This window comes from Mauremys reevesii, linkage group 7 (genome assembly GCF_016161935.1).
Source record: "Mauremys reevesii isolate NIE-2019 linkage group 7, ASM1616193v1, whole genome shotgun sequence".
Taxonomy (NCBI): domain Eukaryota; kingdom Metazoa; phylum Chordata; order Testudines; family Geoemydidae; genus Mauremys; species Mauremys reevesii.
Window position 1 is genome coordinate 47,417,361 of NC_052629.1, and position 18,024 is coordinate 47,435,384.

General features: G+C 53.6%; 1 protein-coding gene and 1 non-coding gene across 13 annotated transcripts in view; both read right to left on the bottom strand.

Moving 5' to 3' along the window:
* CABCOCO1 (ciliary associated calcium binding coiled-coil 1) overlaps positions 1-18,024 on the bottom strand; it is a 144,356-nt gene that overhangs the window by 72,950 nt on the left and 53,382 nt on the right. Inside the window, exons 1-2 of one of the 12 annotated variants that reach the window (XM_039482831.1) lie at positions 2,971-3,173; positions 1,117-1,245 (exon numbers count right to left, since the gene is read on the bottom strand). The exons of 5 other annotated variants lie outside the window; for them this stretch is intronic. Coding sequence is in view for 1 of the 7 variants with exons in the window: in XM_039482823.1 (XP_039338757.1) it covers positions 2,971-3,006 (36 nt within the window). In the remaining 6 variants the exon portion in view is untranslated. Of the gene's footprint in view, positions 1-1,116; positions 1,246-1,399; positions 1,505-2,398; positions 2,582-2,970; positions 3,177-15,354; positions 15,374-18,024 lie in introns of those variants that run through there. 6 more of the 12 variants (XM_039482829.1, XM_039482832.1, XM_039482830.1 and 3 more) reach the window with 6 other exon arrangements.
* On the bottom strand, positions 16,002-16,166 carry LOC120369600. The gene has a single exon (XR_005583272.1). It is a non-coding gene; the product is annotated as a U1 spliceosomal RNA (small nuclear RNA).

Sequence of the window (18,024 nt, forward strand, 5' to 3'; positions counted from 1 at the left end):
TTAATAACAAAATACTGTATTTTTCTGAGATGCCACAATTCAGATTGCAAGATGATTTTGGATCAGCGTATATTTGTTCTGAAATTAAACTTTTACTATTACTAGACAATCAGCAGCTCTGAAAACAATTAATATCATCTCAGTAATAAAAATACCAAATGAAGAAATAAGACCCTAACTGTTTATACTGTATGCTGCACGGTTTATGATTCAGATGTTGTGTTTTCTGCTAACAGTAATCTATAATTGTATGTTTCTCATAAGCTCAAACAATTAAGACAGTTTAATCAATCTAAAACAAAACTGTGTATTGAGATCCTGCAGATGATAAAAGAGCAAAAATAATAGCAGTGTACCCTGTTTTATGTAGTGCACGTGAATAACAACATTAGATTCTGCCAAAACCTGAAACTTATGTAATTTAATGCAGAATACATGACTTCACCACATTTGTAATCAAACAAATTCTTGAGACAATAGTATACACTATAAACTTAATCTAAAATACATTAAATGAACTAAGAAATTTGAGTAAAAGATTATAAACCTAACAAAAAATAGACTATGTGAATACATTTACTCTAAACTCTTTATAAGAATTGTTATAAAGTTGTATAAAAAGAAAATACTTCTGTGGTATATTTCAAATACAATATATTTTCTACAACTTGCTTTCTTCTGTACAGTATACTTATTTTAAACCACAATTTGATTGAACCCTACCAATTTTTTGCTGTTTTCCTGACCAAGCTGTTTACAGCTACTAATATAAATAAAAGTAATATTTTGGAAAGTATGTAAATCTCTCATAAAACACTATAATATTTAGTAATACATTTTACAGAAGAAGATTTTCTTCAACAAGGGCTTTTTAAATTCCCACTATCAAAGAGAGAAATAATCTTAGAGTTTTGTATAACAACCCATCACCACAGTGTCTGAGTGCCTAAAGATGTAGATATGTTGCACTCGCTGAAAGTTAACCCAGATCAACTGCTTGAAAGACAGCCATGATAACCACTACACCACCAATACTCCTGAAAGTGCAGATGACTGGAGCAACAACTCAGTGAAATAGGTCAAGCTGACACGTTGTAAACTATTGTCAGCACTTACGTTTTTACAGGCCAGATCTTCTGTCTGCTTCACTTCACAAATTTGAGGAATTTAACTTTATTCATGCATTTAAACATCTGAAACCAGCACCTCTGACTGAAATGAAGGGCAGGTTTATTTCCTAATGCTCTAAACAAAAGAACATGGAATGTGCATATTTAGGCATTTGGGGTTAAATAAGCCCCCCCGAATGGACAGAATTAGCAAAATAACACTATCTCATGATACCATCTGAAATACATGTATTTGGAGGTAAAAAATTTGAACTTAAGCTGACATTGACCTAAAGAGGAATAACTTGTACTCTTGAGCTTCCTCTGAAATGCAGTCCATAGAGAGTTGTGTGGCTACCCGTGAAATCACAAATCTATCAGCCAAATCAGAGATCCTAGAAAAAAAAAGAGTATTCAGGAGGAATGTTGTGAGGATTTGTGAAACTCCCTAAAAGGCTTTGGGTGCATTAAACAATGAAGGGATTACATGGAGACCAAAATATATCATCTCTGATCAATCTAATCTTGTTCCCATACTTTCCATGTCACTTAAAGTAATACTGCATGCAGACCAACAATAAAATTTTAAAAATTAAGATGCATCTCTCAGCATGAATAAATGAAGAAAAATCTGTATATTGAAAGGTGTCTATAAATGACACAGCAGATCCTGGGTACAATACATATATATTACAAAAACTTTGTTTAAAAACAAATGATAGCTGAGCAACAATTATAGACTTACCAATCACATAACTTACAAATTCACAAGCACTTAAAGCAACTATAGTTAAGGACATCATAAATGTTACAGTCCACATAATATGAACTAATTATTCCTACTAAGTATGAAGTAAAGTTACTTTATCATAGCACAACTTTAACGCTGATAACCTTAGCTAGTTCGTTTCCTTGCTTTTAATGAGGCAATCGGTAAATTAACAGAGTTGTCAGTAACACCAACTGATTTTAGAAAAGTTTTTGGTAAGAGAATTTCTCAACTTGTGTATGTGTGCGTGTTCTTCTTAAACTCTCTTTATTTTAAATATTACAAGACTGTACCATGCATAATACTTTCCTTTATCATAGAATATGAGGGTTGGAAGAGACCTCAGGAGGTTACCTAGTCCAACCCCCTGCTCAAAGCAGGGCCAATCCCCAGACAGATTTTTGCCCCCGATCCCTAATTGGCCCCCTCAAGGACTGAACTCACACCCTGGGTTTAGGAAGCCAATGCTCAAACCACTGAGCTCTCCCATTTCATTTTCACCAACGCTTTTAATACGTACACTCTCCTTTTTCCATTTTGTGCAGCTAGCTGGAGAACTAGTAACAGCTCAAGGGTTTAAATAAACAGGATGTGACTTGTCAACAAATTATTAAACAAAAGGCGTGAGCGCCGCTGGCCAACCTCATAACAAGAGGCCTGCTGGGCCAAGCTCCTCACATGCAGGAGGCGGCTGAGCTAGCCAGGCCTGGCTGCACCCCTTCCCCTCCACCCGAACGCGGGGCTAAGCCCTCGCGCATTCAGTGTCAGACCCAAGCCTGGAACCGCCTCCCGTCCCAGCTCTGGCCCCCAGCCCCGGCCCCGGCGCGGTGCTCTCTGCGCCTCGGGCAAACTTGCCGCTGCAAACCCGCCCTGTGAGCCGGGTCTGGGGGCAGCAGCGCGGAGCTGGGGCCGGTGGGCGGGAGGCTGCCGTGACGACGCCGCCCCGGCCAGGCGCTACCTCCAGGCGGGGTAACGGGGCCAGCCCTCGCCCCGACACATGCCGCCCGCGAGCGCGGGGCCGCCGGGCAGGCGGAGGGAGCTGGGGGCAGGGGACGCTCGCTAAGGGGCGGGGAGCGGGCGCGGGGCCGGTACCTGCCGGCTCTCCTTCCCCTTCGTCTTGGCTGCCATGCCGGGCGGGCCCGCGTCTCTGCGTTGCCCTGGGAGGCGGCGTTAGCGCCGGGGAGGAGCGGCCCCCTCTCCAACCCGTGCGCTTCTCGGGAGTGCGATCCGCCTTAGCACCTATGTGTGACCCTCTGACATCACAGCACCCATCCCTGTGTGACCCTCTGACATCACAGCACCCACCCCCTGTGTGACTCCCTCACCCATACAGCACCCATCCCCTGTGTGACCCTCTGACATCACAGCACCCATCCCCTGTGTGACCCCCTGCCCCCACAGCACCCATCCCTGTGTGACCCTCTGACATCACAGCACCCACCCCCTGTGTGACTCCCTCACCCATACAGCACCCATCCTCTGTGTGACCCTCTGACATCACAGCACCCATCCCCTGTGTGACCCCCTGCCCCCACAGCACCCATCCTCTGTGTGACCCTCTGACATCACAGCACCCACCCCCTGTGTGACTCCCTCACCCATAGAGCACCCATCCTCTGTGTGACCCTCTGACATCACAGCACCCATCCCTGTGTGACCCCCTGCCCCCACAGCACCCACTCCCTGTGTGACCCCAACAGCACCCATCCCCTGTGTGACCCCCTCACCCATACAGCACCCATCCCCTCTGTGACCCTCTGACATCACAGCACCCACCCCCTGTGTGACCCCCCGCCCCCACAGCACCCATCCCCTGTGTGACCCTGTAATAGTCCGAGGTTGGGGCCGTGCCCTCTCAGGGGCCGTCAGGAGCCAGGCCGCCTCACTACACGGCCCCAATCAGTCTCCGGGTTCTGAAGGTTTTTGGGGTTCTGCCCCTCAAGCAGGGGCGGAACAGAAGGCACACAGTTACTGCAATGAGTCCCAGCCCTCAGTCAGGGCGGGACAGCAGACACTAGGTCTAAGCTCCGGTCCTGGCAGCCGGAGCTGAGCAGTTACAAAGTCAGTAAGCCCCAAGCCCTAGCTCAGGGTGGGGCAGCACCCACGAATCCAGGGAGCTCAGATCCCCCTGCAAGCTGAGTAGTAACACAAAGTTAACAAGCTAAGCCCCGGCCCTTAATCAGGGCGGGGCACCAAACACAGCCGTTCTAGGCTCAGCTCCTTACAGCAGGAGCTGAGTATCAATACCAGTTCAGGGCTCAGGTCCTTGCATCAGGAGCTGAGTAATAATAACAGTTCAGGGCTCAGGTCCTTGCATCAGGAGCTGAGCAATAATAATAGTTCAGGGCTCAGGTCCTTGTCTCAGGAGCTGAGCAACAATAGTCAGTAAGCCCCAGGGTGGGGCAATAAACAATAGTCCAAGGCTCAGGTCCTTGTAGCAGGAGCTGAGCAGTCACAACAATACCGGGGCTCAGGTCCTTGTGTTAGGCACTGAGCCACAGCAGGTAAGTGCAGGCTTCTCTGCCTGACCGCTGGTAGGAGGGGGAGTCTGCCACCCGTGAGTGGGGTGGCAGGGGGGACACAGGCCCACCCACTCCACTGTGTCCCAGCCCGGGACCCTAGCAGCGGCGTGGATCCGCTGCAGTCAGTGGGGATCCTGGCCGAAACACACTGACATGGGCACGTCAGTGCCCTCAGCCGGACAGGGGTCGGCTACCCCCGGGCTACACTCCATCTCCCCCTCCATGGGTACCTGCTCCTCGCGGGGCTCTGCAGCGGGGTCCCACACCATGGGCTCCTCGTCGTGCTGAGGGCTCTCTAGGTCGGGTTGTTCCTCCGGACTCGGGTCACGGGAATGCTCGGGCAGCTCCTCGGGGTACCGGGCTCGGGGCAGGCTCGGCCAGTCCACCTCGGGGTACCTGGCTCGAGGGAGGCTTGGTCGGTCCACGTCCGGGTACCTTGCTCGAGGGAGGCTCGGTCCGTCCGCGTCAGGGTACCTGGCTCTGGGCAGGCTCGGTCTGGCAGGAGCCTGAACAGGAGCATCCGTCCTCTCCGGCCGCTGGGCTCCAACTGAGTGTTGAGGCCGGGCTTTTATACTTCCTGTCCCGCCCCTTGACTTCCGGGGGGCGGGAACAGGCGGCGGTGGCTCCGCCCCCTGAGGTGGCTCCGCCCACTGAGGTAGCTGTTCTGGTTCCTCTCTCTCTCAGGGGCCGTCGGGAGCCAGGCCGCCTCACTACACGCCCCCCCCCCCTCAAGGCTGGGTCCTGTGCAGCGGGGCCAGCCCACTCCACACCCCCCAGTCTAGAGAGGAAGTCCGCATTCGCATGTTCCTTACCGGCTCTATGGTGGACCGTGAAGGCAAATGGCTGGAGGGCCAGGTACCAGCGCTGCACCCGCATGTTGTGGTCCTTCATCCGGGCCAACCACTGAAGGGCGGAGTGGTCGGTGACCAAGGTGAAGGGGACTCCCAGGATGTAGTATCGGAGCGCTTCACAAGCCCACTTCACTGCGAGGGCTTCCTTTTCGACCACCGCATAGTTTTTTTCGCGGGGAAACAGCTTCCGGCTAATGTACAGAACCGGATGCTCCTCACCCCCTACGTCTTGGGACAAGACAGCCCCGAGTCCCACTTCTGAGGCGTCGGTCTGTAAGATAAACGGCTGGTTAAAGTCGGGGCTATACAAGACCGGCTCGTTGCAGAGGCACGTCTTAAGAGTTCAAAAGGCCTTGTCGCACTCAGTAGTCCAGTCCACCTGCCGTGGGCTGTCCTTTGTTAGGAGCCCCGTTAAGGGGGCTGTAATCGTCGCAAATTGGGGAATGAACCGCCTATAATAACCGGCCAAGCCTAGAAACTGCCGCACCTGGCGCTTCGTGGTCGGCGGGGGGCAGTTTGCGATGGCCTGGACCTTGCCGATCAGGGGTTTTATCTGCCCATGCCCGATAGCATACCCCAAGTACTTAGTCTCTTGCCAACCGATGCGACATTTTTTCGGGTTGGCGGTTAAGCCGGCCTTCCTCAGGGACCTCAGGACAGCGGCGACTCTCTCCAGGTGGTTCTCCCACTGTGGACTGTAGATCACAACGTCGTCGAGATAGGCGGCGGCATAGTCCTGATGGGGCTGGAGGAGGCGGTCCATTAGGCTCTGAAAGGTGGCCGGGGCCCCGTGGAGGCCGAAGGGCATCCTGGTGAAGTGGTAGAGACCGGAGGGAGTGGCAAAGGCAGTTTTCTCGCGGGAGGCGGGCTCCAGAGGGATCTGCCAATATCCCTTACTTAGGTCTAGGGTGGTGATGTAGTGGGCCCTCCCCAGGCGGGCCAACAGCTCATCTATCCGGGGCATGGGATAGGCGTCGAATTTGGAGATGGCGTTAACGCGTCGGAAGTCGATACAGAAGCGCTGCGAGCCGTCGGGTTTGGGTACCAACACTACCGGGCTGCGCCACTCACTCTGCGATGGCTCTATCACCCCCAAATCCAACATTGCTCGTACCTCCTTTTCTACGACCTGCTTCCTGTGGTAGGGCAGGGGTCGGGTCGTCCCCAGGATCACCACCCCCGGCTCTGTCTGGATCCGATGGTATACCAGGGAGGTGTGTCCCGGTTGGTCCGTAAAGGTGTGGGAAAAAGCTCGGAGGAGGCACCGGGTCTGTCGGAGCTGTTCCTCAGTTAAGGTCTCCCCGAGCTGGGGTTCCTCGGCGTCTCCGGGTTGGGGAACCTGGGGCCCCAGTTCCGGTTCTGGCGGGTAGGGGTTAATCAACAGCCCTTCTCGCTCCTTCCAGGGTTTGAGGAGGTTGACGTGGTAGCGTTGGATCTTCTTCTTCCGGTCCGGCTGATTGATTTCATACGTGACCGGGCCCACCTTTCTGACCACCTCATATGGCCCTTGCCACCGGGCCAGGATTTTTGATTCACTGGACGGGAGGAGGAGTAATACCCGGTCCCCGGGTTGGAAGTCCCGAGTCTGGGCGCCTCGGTTATAGGTCTGGGCTTGCGTGTCCTGGGCGGCTTTCAAGTTTTCCCGCGCCAGATCCCCCGCCTGCTTCAGGCGCTCCTGAAGCTGAAGCACATACTGTAAGAGACCCTGGGCCGGGGAGGGAGCCTGTTCCCAGGTTTCTCTCATGAGATCCAAGAGGCCCCGGGGTCGCCGCCCATACAATAATTCGAAGGGGGAGAACTTCGTCGACGCCTGGGGGACTTCTCGTATGGCTAGGAGCAGGGGCGGAAGGAGCTGGTCCCACCGGCGAAGGTCCTCTTGGGGAAACCGACGCAGCATCCCCTTCAGCGTCCGGTTAAACCTCTCCACTAATCCATCGGTCTGGGGATGATAGACGGAGGTGCGGAGTTGCTTGACCCCCATGATTTCGCAAACTTGCTTGAGCAGCCGGGACGTGAAATTGGTCCCTTGGTCCGTGAGGAGCTCCCGGGGTAGGCCGACGCGGGCGAAGACCTTCACCAGTTCCATGGCAATGGTGCGGGCTGAGATGTTCCGAAGAGGAATGGCTTCGGGGAACCTGGTGGCATAGTCCATCATGACTAAAATATACTGGAACCCCGCGCTGCTCTTCGGGAGGGGCCCCACCAGGTCCACAGCCACGCGTTCAAAGGGGGTTTCGATTATAGGCATCGGCACCAACGGTGCCTTCGGAGTCTGGGCGGGCGCGGCCAACTGGCATCCTGGACACGAATTGCAATAGTCCTTTACTTCTTGGTACACCCCGGGCCAGAAGAAGCGCCCCAGGATCCGGGCCAGCGTTTTGTCGTGCCCGAGGTGCCCCGCCGCTGGGACGTCATGGGCCAGTTTCATGACGGCCCGGCGGTGACATCGCGGCACGAGGAGCTGTGTCCGGATGTCCCCGGTGCGGGGGTCTTTCTCCACGCGGTAAAGGCGCTCTTGCCGCAGCTCAAAGTGTGGCCACTGAGCCGCTCGCTGGGGGTCGAGAATAGTCCCATCCACCGAGGCCAGCTGCTCATAGGTCCGCGCGAGGGTGGGATCAGCCCGTTGGTCCCGGCAAAACTCTGTGGGTGCCGAGGGATCCTCTCGTCCCTCTCGGGGAGGGTCTTCCCGTCCTCTCGTGGGACTGGTAGGGACGGGGGTTTCCCTCTCGTCCTCCCCGGTCTCTGGTGCCTCACCTCCCCATGCCGGCATGGCCTGCGGGCTACCCTCGAGGTGGCGGCGTAAGACGGTGGTGAAATCGGGCCAATCCCGCCCCAGGATCACCGGGTAGGCCAGCCGGGGTGCAAGCCCCACCGTCATCCGTCGGGTGACCCCATCAATAGTCAGTTGGGTCTGGGCGCTGGGGTAGGGTCGTATATCCCCGTGGATACACTGCAGTGGGATCTTCTCAAGGTGGTCGTCCGCTGGCGGGCCTACGGCCTGGCAGACCAGCGTTTGGCCACAGCCGGAGTCGAGGAGGGCCACCGCCTGGCGTCCCTCAATGACGACGGGCACGGTGATCTTGGCCCCTTGCGGGCGTCGGGCACGGCCTTCCCCCGAGTAGACTTGGCCAAATGCACACTCCCGTTCAGGGCAAGCTCGCTGCAAATGGCCGTACTTCCCGCAGGAGAAACAGGGTCCCAGGGTGGCTCGCTCCGTCCGCGACGGAGCTCCGGGGTCACCACCGGGGGGGTTCCGGCTGTGACCTCTGACTGTGGGCATCGGGGTCCGTGGGGGTCTCCCGGAGGGCGCGGCCATCCGGGCCTGGGTCTCTACACTGCGGGAGGGAGCACTTACGGCTGCCCGGGGGGACGGCCCCCTCTTCTCTGGGTTGGGGCGCTCCGGCCGGACCGGGACCGCCCGGCCCGCTGACCCCGACGGGGCCTCAGCCGCGAGGAAGTCCTCCATTAAGGCAACGGCCGCGGACACCGTCGTCGGCCTGTGGCGTAGGACCCAGGATCTTCCCCTCGGCGGAAGTACATGGGCAAATTGTTCCAATACAATTTGTTCCATCAGCTCTTCTGGTGTCCGGCGTTCGGGCTGTAGCCACTTTTTGCAGGTCTCCCGTAGTTCCTGAGCCACCATCCGCGGCCGGGCCCCCGGGGAATAGGACAGGCTCCTAAACCGTTGTCGGTAGGTCTCGGGGCTCACGTCCAGTGCGTCCAGAATAGCGGCCTTCACTGCGTTGTAGTCCTGGGCCGCTTCCACTGACAGACCTCGGTAGATCATCTGGGCAGTCCCCGTTAAATATGGGGCCAGGATGGTGGCCCACTGTTCCTGGTTCCAGCCCGCGACGACAGCCACCCTCTCAAAGGTGATGAGAAAAGCCTCCGGATCATCCTCGGGCCCCATCTTCGTCAACCGAATTGGGGGGCTGGGTCGCGGGGCTCCTGCGGTGCCCCCGGGTAGGGGTTCCCCTGGTCGGGCTAGGGCCGCTGCAAGCTGCTGGACACATTTCTGCTGGAAGTCCTGGTGTTGGGTAACCAGGTCCGCAATCAGCTGCCGTTGCTGGACCCCCAGCTGCTCTACGAGCTGCTGCTGCTGTAGCTGGTGGGCGGCCTGGTGCTCCTGTTGGTGTCGCGCCTGGGCCGCCTGCTGTCGTTCCTGGCTCTCAGTGATGAGGGTCAGGAGCTGGGATAGGTCCATCTCTCTTGCGGGAGATCTCTCTCCCGTCGCCCCCTTTTCCCCGGTGTCTAGAGTTCGTGCCCACATTCTGGGCAAAAAGGTCCTCAGAGAAGGCACCACGTGTAATAGTCCGAGGTTGGGCCGTGCCCTCTCAGGGGCCGCTGGGAGCCAGGCTGCCTCACTACACGGCCCCAATCAGTCTCCGGGTTCTGAAGGTTTTTGGGGTTCTGCCCCTCAAGCAGGGGCGGAACAGAAGGCACACAGTTACTGCAATGAGTCCCAGCCCTCAGTCAGGGCGGGACAGCAGACACTAGGTCTAAGCTCCGGTCCTGGCAGCCGGAGCTGAGCAGTTACAAAGTCAGTAAGCCCCAAGCCCTAGCTCAGGGCGGGGCAGCACCCACGAATCCAGGGAGCTCAGATCCCCCTGCAAGCTGAGTAGTAACACAAAGTTAACAAGCTAAGCCCCGGCCCTTAATCAGGGCGGGGCACCAAACACAGCCGTTCTAGGCTCAGCTCCTTACAGCAGGAGCTGAGTATCAACACCAGTTCAGGGCTCAGGTCCTTGCATCAGGAGCTGAGTAATAATAACAGTTCAGGGCTCAGGTCCTTGCATCAGGAGCTGAGTATCAATAACAGTTCAGGGCTCAGGTCCTTGCATCAGGAGCTGAGCAATAATAATAGTTCAGGGCTCAGGTCCTTGTCTCAGGAGCTGAGTATCAAAAACAGTTCAGGGCTCAGGTCCTTGCATCAGGAGCTGAGCAATAATAATAGTCCCAGGGGCTCAGGTCCTTGTCTCAGGAGCTGAGCAACAATAGTCAGTAAGCCCCAGGGTGGGGCAATAAACAATAGTCCAAGGCTCAGGTCCTTGTCTCAGGAGCTGAGCAACAATAGTCAGTAAGCCCCAGGGTGGGGCAACAAACAATAGTCCCAGGGGCTCAGGTCCTTGTCTCAGGAGCTGAGCAACAATAGTCAGTAAGCCCCAGGGTGGGGCAATAATAATAGTTCAGGGCTCAGGTCCTTGTCTCAGGAGCTGAGTATCAAAAACAGTTCAGGGCTCAGGTCCTTGCATCAGGAGCTGAGCAATAATAATAGTTCAGGGCTCAGGTCCTTGTCTCAGGAGCTGAGCAACAATAGTCAGTAAGCCCCAGGGTGGGGCAATAAACAATAGTCCAAGGCTCAGGTCCTTGTAGCAGGAGCTGAGCAGTCACAACAATACCGGGGCTCAGGTCCTTGTGTTAGGCACTGAGCCACAGCAGGTAAGTGCAGGCTTCTCTGCCTGACCGCTGGTAGGAGGGGGAGTCTGCCACCCGTGAGTGGGGTGGCAGGGGGGACACAGGCCCACCCACTCCACTGTGTCCCAGCCCGGGGCCCTAGCAGCGGCGTGGATCCGCTGCAGTCAGTGGGGATCCTGGCCAAAACACACTGACATGGGCACGTCAGTGCCCTCAGCCGGACAGGGGTCGGCTACCCCCGGGCTACACTCCATCTCCCCCTCCATGGGTACCTGCTCCTCGCTGGGCTCTGCAGCGGGGTCCCACACCATGGGCTCCTCGTCGTGCTGAGGGCTCTCTAGGTCGGGTTGTTCCTCCGGACTCGGGTCACGGGAACGCTCGGGCAGCTCCTCGGGGTACCGGGCTCGGGGCAGGCTCGGCCAGTCCACCTCAGGGTACCTGGCTCGAGGGAGGCTTGGTTGGTCCACGTTCGGGTACCTTGCTCGAGGGAGGCTCGGTCCGTCCGCGTCAGGGTACCTGGCTCTGGGCAGGCTCGGTCTGGCTGGAGCCTGAACAGGAGCGTCCGTCCTCTCCGGCCGCTGGGCTCCAACTGAGTGTTGAGGCCGGGCTTTTATACTTCCTGTCCCGCCCCTTGACTTCCGGGGGGCGGGAACAGGCGGCGGTGGCTCCGCCCCATGAGGAGGCTCCGCCCACTGAGGTGGCTGTTCTGGTTCCTCTCTCTCAGGGGCCGCCTCACTACACACCCCCTCACCCATACAGCACCCATCCTCTGTGTGACCCTCTGACATCACAGCACCCATCCTCTGTGTGACCCTCTGACATCACAGCACCCATCCCCTGTGTGACCCCCATAACACCCAACCCCTGTGTGAGCCCTGCCCCATAACACCCATTCCTTGTGTGACTCCCACCCCCACAGCACCCATCCTCTGTGTGACCCCCGCCCCCACAACACCCATCCCCTGTGTGATCCCCTCACCCCCACAACACCCATCCCCTGTGTGACCCCCTCACCCATAACACCCACCCCTTGTGTGACCCCCACCCCACAGCACCCATCCCCTGTATGACCCCCTCACCCCCACAGCACCCATCCTTGTGTGACTCCCTCACCCCCACCGCACCCATCCTCTGTGTGAATCCCTCAGCCTCCATAACACCTATCCCTTGTGTGAGCCCCACACAGCACCCATCCCCTGTGTGACCCCCACAGTATCCATCCTCTGTGTGACACCACCACTGCCACAGCACCCATCCCCTGTGTGACACTCCCCACCCCATAACACCCATCCCGTGTGAACCCCACACAGCATCCATCCCCTGTGTGACCCCCCCCAGCACTCATCCCCTGTGTGACCCACCATAGCACCCATCCCAGGAGTGTGATCCTCCCCATAGCACCCACCCCCGGGTGACCTCACCCCCACAGCATCCATCCCCTTGGTGACCCTCCCCCCACTCCCATAGCACCCATTCTCTGTGTGACCCTTCTCACACTCTCACAGCACCCATCCTGGGAGTGTGACAACATCCATCTCCTGTGTGACCCACTCACCTCCATTGGACCCATCCTGGGAGTATGACCTCCACCCACCCCCATAGTGCCCATCCCCTGTGTGAACTCCTCCCCCCCCCACACACACCCACAGCACCATCAGGTTGCCAACTTTCTAATAGCACAAAACTGAACACCCTTGCCCCGCCCCTGCCCCACCCCTTTCCCAAGGCCTGCTCTGAGGCCCCGCCCGTGGCTCAATCCATCCCCCCCTCCCTCTGTTGCTTGCTCACCCCCGCACTCTCACTCACTCATTTTCACCAGACTAAGGCAGGAGGTTGGGGTGTGGGACGGGGTGAGGGCTCCAGCTGGGGGTGCAGGCTCTGGGATGGGGCTAGGGATGAGGGGTGCAGGAGGGGGCTCGGAGTGTGGGAGGGAGCTCAGGGCTGAGGCAGGGGATTGAGGCACGGGAGGGGATGTGCGGTGCCGGCTTCAGGAGGGACTGGGAGTTTGGGTGCGGGACGGGGCTCAGGGCTGGGGCAAGGGGTTGGCGTGTGGGAGGGAGTTTTGGGTGCAGGCTCTGGGCAGCACTTACCTCGGGTAGCTCCCCAGAAGCAGTGATGTGTCCCTCTGGCTCCTAGATGGAGGCATGGCCAGGCAGCTCTGCACACTGCCTCTGCCTGCAGAAGCTGCCCCTGCAGCTCCAATTGGCCATGGTTCCTGGCCAATGGGAGCTGTGGAGCCGGCCCTCAGGGCAGGGGCAGCGCACAGAGCCCCCGTGGCCATCTCTCTGCCTAGGAGTCAAGAGACATGTCAACGCTTCCCAGGAGCCGTGTGGAGCCAGGTAGGGAGTCTACCACCCCCACGCCAACTGGACTTTTAACAGCCCGGTCAGCAGTGCTTTCCAGAGTCGCCAGGGTCCCTTTCGACCGGGTGTTCTGATAAAAAACCAGACAGCTGGGAACCCTAACAGCACCCATCCCCTGTGTGACCCCCACCCACCCCCATATCACCTATCCAGGAATCTGTGACCCCATACACCCATAGCTCCCCATCCACAAGGGTGTGACATCCCCAAACACCCATCGCTCCCATCCAGGAATGTGTGACTCCCCCCTCACGCACCCATAGCACCCCATCCCTGAGTGTGTGACAACCCCCACACCCAAAGCACCCCATCCACTAATATGTAACATACCCCTTCCCCTCACACCATAACACTTCCCTGTCGCTAGAGTCTTTCCCTGTGGCGGGGAAAGACCCAGGCAGCTCTCTGCAATGGTGAAAGTTTCCGCTAGCACAGATATGAGCAGCAGTGTAGACAGACAGTGAGACACCACTTAGGCTAGTAAAGGCTCCCTGAACCCTGTGGATATATCCCCAACGTGGCTGGCTGCATGCCCAAGCAGTGCCTCCCATGTCTATACTGTTGTTTTTAGCAGTGCAGAGTCTCCAGCAGCTAGGAGGCAGCGAGACTCTGCACTGCTAAAAACAACAGTATAGACATGGGAGGCACTGCTTGGGCATGCAGCCAGCCACATTGGGAATATATCCACAGGGTTCAGAGAGCCTTTACTAGCCTAAGTGGTGTCTCACTGTCTATCTACACTGCTACTCATACCTGTGCTAGCTGTGGGGGGAGGCAAAGGGGTTCTAAACACCACTGAAAGAAGGTTGCAGTGTAGACATAGCTTCTATGACTCAGTCCCCATGCTGTAAAATTAGGGTAATACTACTTCCCCAAATAGGAGAGATTGGGAGGATAAATTCATTAATATTTTGGCTATGGTCTCAATCCAGCAAACCACTTTAAGCACCCGTTGACTCATTGACCCAGCATTTACTATTCCACAATAAAAAATCAAGTAAATATCAAATAGCTTTGGAAGCAATTGGCACAGCAAACTACTTACAAATTTATACAAGCAAAGTAAATTTTAACATGTGTGTAACTTCAGGCACACGAGTAATGCATTGACTCCAATGGGCCTACTCACGTACTTGAAGTTACATATATGTGTAAGTGATTTGTTTGATTGGGGCCCATAAGTACAGTAGAACCTCAGAATTATGAACACCAGAGTTACGAACTGACTAGTCAACCACACACCTCATTTGGAACCAGAAGTATGCAATCAGGCAGCAACAGAGACCAAAAACAAAAAACAAAAAACAAACAAACAAAAAAAACCCAAGTACACTACAGTACTGCATTAAATGTAAATTACAGAAAAAGTAAAGAGAACGTTTAAAAAAAAGAGATTTGACAAGTTTAAGAAACTGTTTCTGGACTTCTTTCATTTAAATTAAGATGGTTAAAAGCAGCATTTTTCTTCTGCATAGTAAAGTTTCAAAGCTGTATTAAGTCAGTGAAAGAACAACCAACATTTTGTTCAGAGTTACGAACATTTCAGAGTTACGGACAACCTCCATTCCCGAGGTGTTCATAACTCTGAGGTTCTACTGTACTTTTCTTAAAAAATGAGTTGGAAAACCCCCAATACCCAAACCACCTTCCATCTCAGGTAATTAGTCTCCCTACTGAAGATCCCCCTGTAATTTCAACTGGACCTATTACTTTATTAACTTCCTGTACTAAATTGTTCTATGTTGTTCTAAAAGCTGGTTAAGATCATATGGAGAAGGTGGCAAAAATCCATAGAGTTTCACAACAAAGACATGAAAGAGAGAAAATATAAAGACTCTTATAAAAGTGGTGTACCTATTCAAGGGCAAAAGGGCAGGGACAATGAAATCAGTGAATTTATATTTTTTCCCACAGACTTTACATGTTCTTAAGATATAATAATAGTTTCTTATCTTTGCTTTGTATAGCACTGCATTGCTATCTTCTTTGGTCTGCACACAAAATGAAACAATAATGTTAACTGAAAAGCTTAGTTTTGACTATTTAAATATACTTTTAAGATACTTTTTTCAAAGCAAAAATGTCTAACCTTCAGCATGAAGCATAATTATTATAGCATGTTCAAGGCTGTCAAAAATAAATGATAGCCCTTTCCCTAAAGAGTTTAAAATCTAAAAGGTAGACATATAGAAGATGGGGTATTCAGACCAAGGGGTAAGGGTTTTTTTAATGTAATATTTTAAATACATATTTTTAAAACTATATTTATAACACTTAGCATTTGTTTATCTCTAGCTTTGAGATTACAATCCCCACCCTACCTACCGTCTCTCATTCACTCTCCAGTTGTTGATGCTCACCTCTGATCAGCCCATGATATAAGCCTCCTCTGCTCACATGTTAAATTTTCACTCAAATACCTTTGTGCTTTCTCAGATGCTGCCCTTCCAACTTGGGAGGCACTTCCTGTAAATATCACAAAGCTACCTCATTGTTTTCCTTCAGTCCCTCCTTACTTGAGAATGGTTAGGCTGCTGGTATGCTGTTATCACTGCCTGTCACCACTATTGTCTCATTGTTTCCTTGTACTGTCCTGTCTGTCTGTATCTATCTGTTGTCTCTTGTCTCATGCTTAGCCTGTAAGCTCCTTAGGGTAGGGGCTGTGGTTTTGTTCTGTATTTGTACAACTCCTAGCACAATGAGTCCATGACTGGGGCTCCTAGGTGCTACGGTAATACAAATAACAACAGCAGCACTCACCTTGGATGTAGGAGATCTAATTTCAAATCCCTGTTGCAATGACTATTCAAATATTTATACAAAGTCGAACAGTATCAACAGGAGAGATTGAGAGCGACCCACCCCTGAATAGCCCATAGTTCAGTGATTAGGGCACTCTTCTGATCCTCATCCAGCAGAGGGAATTGAATCTGAATTGTCTATATCCACACACTCCTAGCATTTTTTTTTTCCAGGGGAGAGCGCGAACGCAGTCCCCCACTACCACAAATTATGCAGTCGAGTTTCCCGCATTTGGGGAAATCGCAGGGGTCAGCACACCCGCAGTGCAATGGATGAGCCTCACCCTGGGAAAACCACCTTCATGATCATGGTATCTCCCCTGCCATGATAGGCATCTACCTGGTCTTAACTCCTTTTGAGAAATGGTGCTTAGGCCATTGTCACATTCTGGGATGCAATCTATACCACTGAGGGGTTGTGTCACCACCTGCCCTTTAAACCTGGGTACCTTAAATGCTCTGCTGCAGCTCAAAGCCTGGACACCAACAGCCAACAGACAAGCATGCATGGAGTGTCTGTGAGTTAAGCAGCTCTGACTCAGCATTCTGATTCCAGCAGCATTCTTGTCACACCCCAGCCACACTCGGTTATCTACCAGCCTTGGTTACTACCAGCCAAGTGACTCCAACGCTCATCCAGTCCCGAATTTTCCCCAAACTGTGTGCTCTGCAATGTCCAGCCCCTTCCTGGACCATTCACAGGAATAATGATTTTTGTTTGCTCCTTTAAAGAGTCAATACCTGTGGGGATGCATCATCCCTATGCTGCCTTGGTGGAAAGTTACAACAGCAGCACATCAAGAACAGAGGGATTAGATAAAGTTGTTGTGAGAAAGTTGGGAGCTAGCCCGGAGGAGGCAGACGCCAGGTGGCCTAGCTGGGATCGGTTTCAAGGTGATAAACAGGACCATAATCAGATGGATTGCATGGGAATTGGGGAATCAGTGAGCAAAGGGCCATGCATGTGAAAAGCGTGTGTATCGGACAAAGAACCAATCAGCAGCAATGTAATGTTGGTGTGTCTGACGTTTGCTAATATGGAGAAGCCTATATAATATGATGCATTGTACACAATAAATGATTCTGCTTGCAATCATATTGGTTGTTGTGCTTTATCCGGCCCGCATGCAACGCAACAAATGGTGACCCCGACGTGATGCGATTCGAACAAGTCGGATCGTTCGTCGGTGCTTGAAAAGAAACGCGGGGGTTACAGCCGCGGCAGGAGGTACTGCGGTAGAAGCAGCTCCTGGACGTCCGAGAGAGGCGTGTTTGAGCTCACAGGTGAGCGGCTGTAAATTAAGTATGAGTACCGCTGCATCAGCTGAAGAAAAGATAATACAGAAGTTTTTATTGCACATTATGGACCGACAGGGGGAAAGAATCTCCCCTGATGCACTGACTCACTTATTAAGAAAAGAGGGGTAGCTGGGGAGGCTCCTCCTAACCACCCTTCGGGCCCAGGATGAGAAGGTGCTCCGCTGGAAGCGAGCCCTGGACGGGAAGACGTTGGAGTGCACGGCGCAGGCAGAGGCTCGTGCCGTGGCCCCGGAGGTCGTTCGGACCTACAAGCAAGTAAGTTGTTTTGGCAGGAACCTGGAGAAGGCATCCTACGCTGGCTGGTCTAAGCCTGGGACAATGCCGGGAAAACCGTTATGCTTCTCCGGTATGAGCTGCAACAGCTGGGTGTCCTGACACAGGATGCACAGATTAAAAGAAGCCAAGGAGGGAAGGAAAAAGAACAGAATGAGTTAACCAAAGAAAGCTCATTCTTTCTGGCCCCGGTCAAGGACACCACTTACAGCTAAGACTTGGCGGACAGCCAAGAAAAAGGGGGGCTTGACGGAGCCCAAAAAGCTATGAGAGCTGCAAAACCCTGCCAGGCACTAACGGAATGTGTTAGCTGTCTCTTCTTACAGGTATGGAAGAGCTGCCCAAAGATCCTAGCAGCCCTGCCACTCCTTGGAACCAGGAGACTGACTGCTTGACCCCATGATTCTCACTGCAAAAAGACCCCTTCACATCAGAAGAATTCTTCTACTGATGATTAGCCTATTTCCTTTTTTAGCTCTAATGTGCTTCTGGACAGCAGGAAAAAAGGACAAGGTGACGTGCTGGTTAACCTCTCCCTTGTCCACTGGCAGCCCCCATTGTGTCATTGGATTCTTTTGAAAGAAGCAAAACCACTACAGGA